Source organism: Corylus avellana, chromosome 2, assembly GCF_965113065.1.
Source record: "Corylus avellana chromosome 2, dhCorAvel1.hap1.2, whole genome shotgun sequence".
NCBI lineage: Eukaryota > Viridiplantae > Streptophyta > Magnoliopsida > Fagales > Betulaceae > Corylus > Corylus avellana.
In genome coordinates this window covers 23,282,782-23,292,696 of record NC_142491.1, presented here as the reverse complement: position 1 = coordinate 23,292,696, position 9,915 = coordinate 23,282,782, and the positions used below count along the sequence as shown (strand labels likewise).

At 35.2% G+C, this 9,915-nt stretch overlaps 1 protein-coding gene across 2 annotated transcripts; it reads left to right on the top strand.

Annotated features, from left to right (window-relative positions):
* Nucleotides 1–1,368: 1,368 nt before the first annotated feature.
* Nucleotides 1,369–8,517, top strand: LOC132189017 (cleavage and polyadenylation specificity factor subunit 3-I). Of its 2 annotated transcripts, XM_088513816.1 has the most exons (6): nucleotides 1,369–1,825; nucleotides 1,968–2,161; nucleotides 2,324–2,421; nucleotides 4,552–4,597; nucleotides 4,683–4,832; nucleotides 6,688–8,517. In XM_088513816.1, exons 2-6 carry the CDS (start codon nucleotides 2,012–2,014, stop codon nucleotides 8,329–8,331), a joined length of 2,088 nt encoding a protein of 695 aa, XP_088369942.1. In that variant the 5' UTR covers nucleotides 1,369–1,825; nucleotides 1,968–2,011; the 3' UTR covers nucleotides 8,332–8,517. The 2 variants fall into 2 exon arrangements, with proteins under 2 accessions (XP_088369942.1, XP_059459478.1); XM_059603495.2 differs by lacking the exon at nucleotides 1,369–1,825 and having other exon boundaries at nucleotides 2,090–2,179.
* Nucleotides 8,518–9,915: the final 1,398 nt, after the last annotated feature.

The following is a 9,915-nucleotide window of genomic DNA, read 5'->3' as shown; positions in this document are numbered from 1 at the left end:
AAAATGAATAATTTTAAAGATCTCAAAGTGTAACTCAATCGACTGAAAATTATGTTTCACAAAACAAAAGTCAATAGTTCATCCATAGATATTAAGATCTGAAAATAATTCTAGCCATCATGACCTTCCTCCTTTGTATCTACACATACATCTATGTGATTGTGGAAATTACCACGGTTATTTTTTAAGTCATAACTCCCACCGTGTATAAAGCTTATTGAGTTTTTGAGCTATTGAATTAGGCGATCCGAAAATGAATCTCTTTCTCACTCCCCTCTATCAGAAAAGGAGGCTTGGCTCTGAAATGGTGGTAAGGCAAGAACCATATCGAGCACAGGTCTCACTCTACAAGTTCTTTGGACCGGTAACCATGCATGATGCAACCCTGCTACTCACCAGCTCTATTGTTAACATATTATGCAGTTACAATACTCTACAACAGTATGCAATTTCATTGTCATACCCTGAAACTTGAATGATAAGATGATAAAATAAAATAAGCATAATTATTTGTCAAAATTGTGCTTTATAAAAATCAACCTTGACGGTTTAAATTAACATTAAAAAGAATCCAATAAGTGCTACAAACCAATTTTTTTTTTTTTTTTTTTCGTTCAAAATTAAAATTTGACATTTTCATCATTTCCACCCCTAAGCCAAACGTTCGACATATTACTCGAGCGTTCGATGCTAACCCTAAGCCAAACATTCGATATATTCCTAAAACATTCGAGACTATTAAAATAATGATTATGTGATTCAATTTATCTCTTCTTATTAGTTTAAACTTTTGTAATAATTGACAATTTAACATGTTATCAGAACCAAATGTTGTAGGATCGAATCTTAACTTTATCAAATCACTTCCATTTAAATAAATATTTCACGTATTGGGCCTCACCTATTAAAAATGAGTTTGAACTCACACATAATGAGAAGTGTTAAAATAATAATTAAGTGATTAAATTTATCACTTTTTATTAATTTAAACTTTTGAGATAATTGATAATTTAACGTAGACTAACCTTAAGCAAAACGTTCAACATTTCCTTGGTACATTTGAGGTTGACACTAAGCAAACGTTCGATTTTTGTCTATAGAGAATTTTAACTTTTTAGCACTTCAACCAATCTTATCCATTATCCATGCCTATAGATAGTACCTCATGACCTTCATCTCTCTCTCTCCGCTTTATTCTTTCCTGGAAATACATAAAAAGCTTTTTGTTTCGTATTGGAGCTAAAAACCCTTCACAAACACACAAAAAAAAGAAAGAAAGATACCCATAAATCACTAAAATGCATTTTTTGGGGAAGCTTTTTTCTTCATCTCCTTGAAATTTTCTTGATTTTTTTTTTCTTTTTTTTTGGGGGAAAAAAAGGTTACACCAAAATGGGGAAAGGTAAGGCTCACCTTAAGCGAATTGAGAACAAGATCAACAGGCAAGTACCGTTCTCGAAGCTAGGTGATGCATATTCTTATATAAACCTAGAAGTCGTATTTGGGCAGGTGGGTTATTGAGCACATGGAGGATGCTGGCATGTGGGCCCTAAGAATGCATTATAGTAGTCTCCCATTTTCTTGAACTACTTGTGTAATCTAATGGTAATCGAGTCGAAATGGAATCGTGAGCTTCTATTCCAACTTTGATTTTTGTTTTATTAAATATAAAAATACAAAGGCAATCAAATTATGTTATACACACGGCCAAGAAATAATGAAAATATCCTTAGTACCGACAATATTGACTCCGGGTCATGCTGAAGCGGTCCACCTACTCAACCCGCTCTCTCTCTTTCTGCAGTTTCAGAAATCTTTGAACAGTGTAATCTCTCTCTCTCTCTCTCTGTGTATGCATCTTTTGAAATTAAGTGTTGAGTGGGAAGCTGGGTATTAGTGTTTAGTTGAATAGGTTAGATAATTATTTAAATTGGAATTTAAACTTTTGTTGATGTTTGATTTTGCAGTTTGATTGAAGGGTTTGTGGTGCAGTTTTGGTCAAGAATAGATAATGGCTTCAACAGGGCCACTACAGCCTCTCAAGAGACGGGATTCATCTGCAACTAGAGAAGATGATCAACTTATTATAATCCCTTTAGGGGCGGGTAATGAAGTGGGTCGGTCTTGCGTGTACATGTCCTACAAGGGGAAAACTGTGCTTGTGAGCCACTAACACCAAGTACTCTGAATTTTCTTTTATTCTTTTTGTTTTTTGTTGAAAAAAAATTTACGTTAGTTTTTATTATCATATTTTAGATTTTTTTTTTGTTCACGTGTGAATTGAATTGTTCTTTCTTTTTTGCTACTTTTTCATGGACGGTAGTTTGATTGTGGAATTCATCTTGCTTACTCGGGCATGGCTGCTTTGCCATACTTTGATGAGATTGATCCTTCAATGATCGATGTGCTTCTCATCACCCAGTATGTATATCTTTTCTTTTGATGTTTTTAAAGTTTCACTTTATACCTTACTGAAATGCTTTATATTCCTTTGTTTCCCCAGCTCGTGTAGCTCTTTTGTATTAAGTGAATAAGTTCAAGATTCTAAATTTGCAAAGTTTGGGGTTTTATCTGCAAGTGGTGCTTCTTAGACAAGATGCATGGTACTGCCAAATATCATATTTTAATTGTTTATTAGCAATGAGGATCTCTTTTACTACTAGTAATTCGGTTGAGTGAAATTGTGGCAAGGAAGGGTGGAAAAATTTATCCAATAGTTCCTTTCCCTCTTTATATCTCAACTGGTTTCCATTGTTCCCTCTTTATATATCAGCTGGTTTTCTCTTTCTGCAATTTCCCTTCATTTTATCAATTGGATAAAGTTGCATTTACTCTTTTCAACAATGTTGATGTAATGGCTATACAGTTGGCCGTCTAATAACTAATAATGGCATAATACACCAAATCTATCTGCTATTAGCATTATGCAACTATAAGGTTCCTATTTGACATCAAATAAAAACTTTATTTACAAGTGCTCATCTTTATTTCCTCTACTTGTAAAATTTGAACAAGCAATGACTTGTAGGGCAATGTAGCATAGTTATATACAATTAACTTAAATGTTTGTAACATGCTTCATCCAAAATCTATTCATTAAAAATTTAGTTAATTAGTAAACTTCTTCAGGCAAAATTGGTATATTTGGGATGATATAAGTGTTACAGATATATATTCCATAGTTATATTTGTCAGCATATTCTATGACTATTAGGTAATAGAATACTCATTATTAGAGGGTCAATTAAGTTTAATACTATTTAGTTGCATATAGGGCTGTAATCAAGCCGAGTATTGGCTGTTCAAACTTAGCTTGACAAAATTTTACATAGGCTCAAATTCGGCTCGAACTTGAGTCGAGCTCTAGGAGGCCAGGAGGGTGTTTGAACTCGGCTTGAAAAAAAAAAAAGAACAAGTTCGAACTTGGCTTGAGCTCGACCCAAATAAATCAAATGGCTCGAGCTTGAGTTCGGATTGAGCTCAAGCTCGATGGTAAAGGAGACAAAAAAACCCCAAACATTAAGAGAAAAAGGAGAGAAGGAAGAAAGAATAAAGGTATTGTGTGTCTTTCCTTGTTTTCTCAAAAGCCAAATAGCAAGGAAAAGAAACAACTACAAAACAGTGGATCTAGATCTAGGGGTTTAGAGATATAAAATAAAAGAAGAAAAAAGAGCAGATAGTTTCTCTGATGTGGATACAGATCTAGGAAAAAAAACAAAAGCAGATGGTTTCACAGACAGATGGAAGGACTTTTTTTTTTGGAGTAAGAAGCATTTGGTTTAGAGGCCGATGGAAGTGTGGTGGACAGGTGGTGTATGGATAAAAACGGAAAGAGAGAGGCGGTGGTCAGGAGACCAGAGTTCAAAAACAACACAAATTTATCTTGGCTCAAGAAAAGGAAAAAGTGAAATTTTCTCTTGGGAACATTGGAACCGTGTAGTTATTGAAAAAGATATAAGTGGTGTTTGATAACTCTTTTTTAGAGGTTTTTTTTATACAAGTAGTGTTTGATAACTCTTTTTAAGAGGATTTTTTTTTTTTTTTTTTTTCATTTTTTTTTTTTTTTTGTGTGTTTTGGTTGAAAAAGTGTTTTGATATGCCTTAAAGGTGAAATGAGTTTTGAGTTTTTTGTGAGGAAAGTTGTTTGTTAATATGTTTCCACTTTTTTGGGTAGTAAGGAAAAAGAAAAGGAAAGAGAGTTAGCAAACAAGCCGAGCTTTTCTACTTGGGACTATCCATGCTACGATTATGTTGACATTTCAATTGTAATTGCATAGAGAAATAGAGAATGTGTTTGATGTGTTAAAAGTCATGCACCACCACTAAATGACAAGCCCTTTCTTATATCTTGTGACTTGTCAGCATGGCAGGTTCTATACATTTACAGTAGCACTTAATTTTCTTACCTCTTTAGTAATGTAACACAGTGATGTGTATATATATATTTCTACCACTTGCCATCACTTCCTTATTCCAAATTGTCTTAGTTTTCTCTTCATTTTCCTTGCACGGTTTTGCCACTCTGTTTAACATGATGCTTTTGGCTTGCAGCTTTCACTTGGATCATGCTGCATCCCTACCATATTTTTTGGAGAAGGTATTTTGCTTTGTTCTGAATTAACATTAGTGTTTATGTCTGTTCTTTTCCCCACTGAAAACTAATATATCGAAATTTTGTTTAGACCACCTTCAAAGGTCGAGTTTTCATGACTTATCCAACAAAGGCTATCTACAAGCTGCTTTTGACAGATTATGTAAAAGTCAGCAAAGTTTCAGTTGAAGATATGTTGTTCAACGAGCAAGACATCAATCGTTCCATGGATAAAATTGAGGTCTCCACTTTTTCAATTCATATTTGTCTCTACTTTTGTATTCTTCCCAAAATTGGTCCTGTACTGTTAGATTGACTGTGAAATTATTTCCCGTGCACACCTTGCCCTACATTGTGGCAAATTTTGAAGTTTACATTTTTATGGTCATTAAGTCAGGTTTCTATATTTGAATTTTTTTTTTCCTGATCATTCCATCTAGTTTCTTATGATGTTTTCTGTCCATGTTGCATTGACCCCTGAATAAAAAGGTGTTAATATTGGATTCTAGGAGTTTGGTGTTTGTGAATTTTCTCCCTCCCATTTGAACTCCAATATCATGATTTTTCAAATTGTATTAGATTTAAACCTCCCATTCAATATTGAAAGTTTCTCATGAAATATTTGTCATATTTGGTTTATATGATATTATGTGACCAAATGCAGGAGAGCTATCTTTATATGTTCTATAGTTGGATCTACTTGTGGTTTGGAACACGGAATCCAAGGAGGTAGTGTATTCTACCTGACAGAAGAATTATTTAAACCCAAAACGACTAGGGGTGGGCAGATTAATCGGTTACCGATTACCGGCCGTATACCGGTTTCGACCGAACCGATATTAACTGTAACCGATATACCGATATCCTTATCGGTTAAATTTTTTATACCGGTATGCTTATCAGTTCGGTTCGGTCCGGTTAGAAATTTCATATCGGTTAACCGTTTAACCGATATAAACCGTTAAGTAGGGATGCCAAAATGACGTAGTTTTGGGATTATATATATACCTATGTAACCTTATCTTAATTTGGGTTTGCGTAGGTGTGATTTTTTTTTTTTTTTTAGTGATGGCATTGGATGAGATTTCTTTATCTTTGGTGAAAGCATTTTTCATTAACTAGTTTTGTTAGTCTAATTAGCATTCATTATGTTAATTAGTCCATTTGCTTTGGAAAAATGTATTTTATAATATAAAAAAAAGTTGTGGTGGATCAATATAAAAAAGCTCAATTTTTATCCCAAAAAACAAATATTTGGGTTCCAACAAAAAGTATTTGGACCCTAAAACAACTCATTTTTAATAAGTTATTTTAGCCCAACAAAAAGTATTTGGGCTCTCAAAAGTAAAAAAAACTCATTTTTTGCCCAACAAAATAAATCAATATAAAGCTCACGGTTTAACCGGTTAATCGGTTTAACCGAACCGTTTAACTGTGTACCGTTATAACCGATAATTTCGGTTAAAATTCTTATTGGTTCGGTATCGGTTAATAAACCGTTTAACCAAAAATTATCCATTAATAACTGATAAGAGCCAAAACCGGACCGTTTTGACCGATACTCAAGCCTAAAAACGACTACTAAAAATGAATACTACTAACATTCCAATGGGCATTGCACTAAGGGCCTTTGATATTCTTTTAGAAGGATCTCCAAACTTGATCTTGATGATACCTTCATATTCGGGTACTTGTTTGTGGAAATATGGTCTTTTTTTTCTTCTAGTATTAGTGTCGTGTTTCTAACATTCCAATGGGCATTGCACTAAGGGGCTTTGATCTTCTTTTAGATGGAGCTCCAAGCTTGATCTTGGTGATACATTCATGTTCGGGTATTTGTTGAACAGTCCAAAATTGTACACTTCAAAATAGTATTTAAGATATTTAAGTAAAGAAGTATTTGACTTAGATGCAGATCATTTGGCTACCTGGATATTCGATTGTTTTTTGTTGTTGATAAAATTCCATATCCAGGCATGCATCCTCACATTGTTATTCATTTTGTTAACATACGATTCTGTGGTAGATCCTATAAATCTAATAAAACATGAACTATTCTTCCATGTCTGTCTTCTGACGGAGTATAGTAACTGCAGGTTATCGATTTCCACCAAACTGTAGAGGTAAATGGCATTCGATTTTGGTGCTATACTGCCGGCCATGTCCTTGGTGCTGCTATGTTTATGGTTGATATTGCTGGTGTTCGAGTACTCTACACTGGAGACTATTCACGTGAAGAAGACCGGCATCTCCGTGCTGCTGAGACCCCACTGTTCTCCCCTGATGTATGCATAATTGAATCCACTTATGGTGTCCGGCAACATCAACCTCAGCACGTCCGAGAGAAGCGCTTCACTGATGTTATTCATACAACCATTTCTGAAGGAGGTCGTGTCCTTATTCCAGTTTTTGCCCTTGGCCGTGCCCAAGAACTGCTTTTGATTCTTGACGAGTATTGGTCAACCCATCCGGAGCTCCAAAACATTCCCATATATTATGCTTCTCCCCTTGCAAAAAGGTGTTTGAGTGTTTATGAGACATACCTCCATTCAATGAATGACAGGATACGCAGCAAACATGCAGCAAAGTCAAACCCCTTTGTGTTCAAGTACATATCACCAATAAAGAGCATTGAGAATTTCAAAGATGTTGGCCCATCGGTGGTGATGGCGAGTCCCGGAGGGCTTCAAAGTGGATTGTCACGACAACTATTTGACATGTGGTGCTCTGATCGGAAAAATGCTTGTGTTCTACCTGGATATTTGGTTGAAGGCACACTAGCTAAAACCATTATTAATGAACCCAAGGAGGTTACTCTCATGAATGGTCTCACTGCTCCTCTTAACATGCAGGTCCATAACATATCCTTCTCTGCCCATGCAGACTCTGCTCAGACAAGTGCATTCTTGGAAGAGCTCCTGCCTAACAACATAATTCTTGTTCATGGAGAAGCTAAAGAGATGGGGAGGCTCAAACAGAAACTCATTGGCCAGTTTGCTGATCGCAACGTCAAAATCTTCAACCCGAAGAATTGTCAGTCTGTTGAAATGTACTTCAACTCTCAGAAAATGGCAAAAACCATTGGACGGCTGGGTGAAAGGACACCAGAAGTAGGGGAAACTGTCAGCGGTTTACTGGTCAAGAAAGGATTCACCTATCAGATAATGGCACCTGATGATCTCCATATCTTCTCTCAGCTATCGACCGCAAACATTACTCAAAGAATTACTATCCCATATGCTGGTGCCTTTAGTGTATTAAATCACCGGCTCAAGCAGATATTTGAGAGTGTAGAGTCTTCAACGGACGAGGAGTCCGGAATCCCAATGCTGCGAGTGCATGAACGAGTTACAGTTAAGCAGGATTCTGAGAAACTCATTTCATTGCATTGGTCATCAGATCCTGTAAGTGACATGGTTTCGGATTCCATTGTGGCTCTGGTTGTAAATATCAACCGGGAGATCCCCAAGGTAGTTGTTGAAGCAGAGGCAATAAAAACTGAGGAAGAGAATGGGAAGAAAGTAGAAAAGGTTATTTATGCGCTCCTTGTTTCGCTCTTCGGGGACGTGAAGGCCGGAGAAAATGGGAAGCTGGTGATCACCGTTGATGGAAATGTGGCAGAGCTTGACAAACAGAGTGGGGATGTTGTGAGTGAAAATGAAGGCCTAAAAGAAAGAATAAGGACGGCTTTCCAGCGAATTCAAAGTGCTGTGAAGCCAATCCCTCTATCTGCATCGTAGCTGCTTCCCCTGCACTTACTTTTCTTTTCTTTTTCTTTTTTTCTGTATTTTGGAGGTTAAAACTTTTGTATCTTGTATGCTACACAGTAATACTTATCACTTATCAGTAAACACTAATTGTAGTTTGTATTTACTATCACTGAGATATTATGTGTTATCAATACAGCTAGTGATTACTTTATAATATTTTGGTTTGTTGTGGTAAGGTAATTTTGGTGTTGACCTTATTTATATTTGCTGAATGTTTTTATTTTTTTACTTTCTGATGACTTTCATGAGATTTGCTTCATTATCTATCTCATGACTTTCTTGCATTGCACATATTGCGGCTGGTTCCATTGTGCGTGATGTGGTGTATTTGGAGAGAGCGAAATATTCAAAGTTTTGATGACTGCGAGAGAGAATTGGTCAATTTGAAGAAGTTGATGTTACAAACGCTGATTTCGTAGAGAATGATTTGGCCTACTCCAACTATTTTTAATTTTTTTTAATTTCTAGATTTATGCAGTTCTTTCTCTTTGGAGTAGGGGTCTTTTGTTATACTCTCTGTATACATGGGTTGTGCTTCTTAGCCCGTTGTTTTAATATACATTATTTATAAATAAAAAAATCTATCTTATTACAATGTTACAAAGTATGTATTGAATCTGATCCATTGGGCCATAGCCTTTCATTTCTTTGTTTCTTTGTATTGTTTTTAATAATAATAATAAAAGGTCTGGATATATCATGCGTTAATGTAATTATTCAAGTTACTGCTGAGGCCGTCTATTTTTCATCTAAGAGTCATTGTTCTGCCACGTGTCACACTATTAATAAAAATAATAAATATTAGTAGTGGGACACGTGGCAGAACAACGACCATTGGATGAAAAATGAACGGCCTATTTGAAATTTTAGAAACTAAAATTTCTTAAAAATTTCAGTAAATCCTCCGTAAAACTAAAATTTCCATGGATTTACAAAAGAAGAAAAGGTTTAGCATCTCAAACAATGTAGCCATGCCTCTCAACCTCGATGATTGACATTAATATTTCTTTCTTTTGATCCAAGGAGATACCCTACATTTCATTGCTTTCGCCCAACAGCACAAGAGAAGTAATTAATGTGGCCTTTGAATCTGATCCTTAGCTTATGGACTGTGTTCTCCAATATTACCTTTATTTTTTAGCTAAAACAAACTACTATTTTGGTCTTCACTTTCACTTTTTTAAAGTGGATGGTAGCATTTGGGAGTTTTTTTTTTTTTTTTTTTTTTTTAATTTTATGTTATGTAAAGGTGAAAATTGTGTATAAAAGTGGTTATTCTTAAGACAAGTATGTTAACAACCGGCCTTCAGTAACCGTATAACCATCGATTGCGGTTAATTGTTAATTGACTTAATGGTTGCAGGCATTTACTTAAAAAATAATAGCCGCCTAAAACGGTTGTGGTTAAGAGGAAATATCTAGAACCTCAACCACAACCACTTGTACACCCTTATAGCACTGTTCACTCTCCAACAGAAGTAATGTTACAAATTTCTCTTATGTTTATCTTGTATTATTTTAAAAATGATATGGCTCTTAAAATTACTATTGAGC

Coding starts and splice junctions, on each gene's coding strand:
- LOC132189017 (XM_088513816.1), top strand. CDS start 2,012: ATGGCTTCAACAGGGCCACTACAGCCTCTCAAGAGACGGGATTCATCT. Junction 4,598..4,682: donor TACCATATTTTTTGGAGAAG/GTATTTTGCTTT, acceptor AATTTTGTTTAG/ACCACCTTCAAAGGTCGAGT. Junction 4,833..6,687: donor GTTCCATGGATAAAATTGAG/GTCTCCACTTTT, acceptor TAGTAACTGCAG/GTTATCGATTTCCACCAAAC.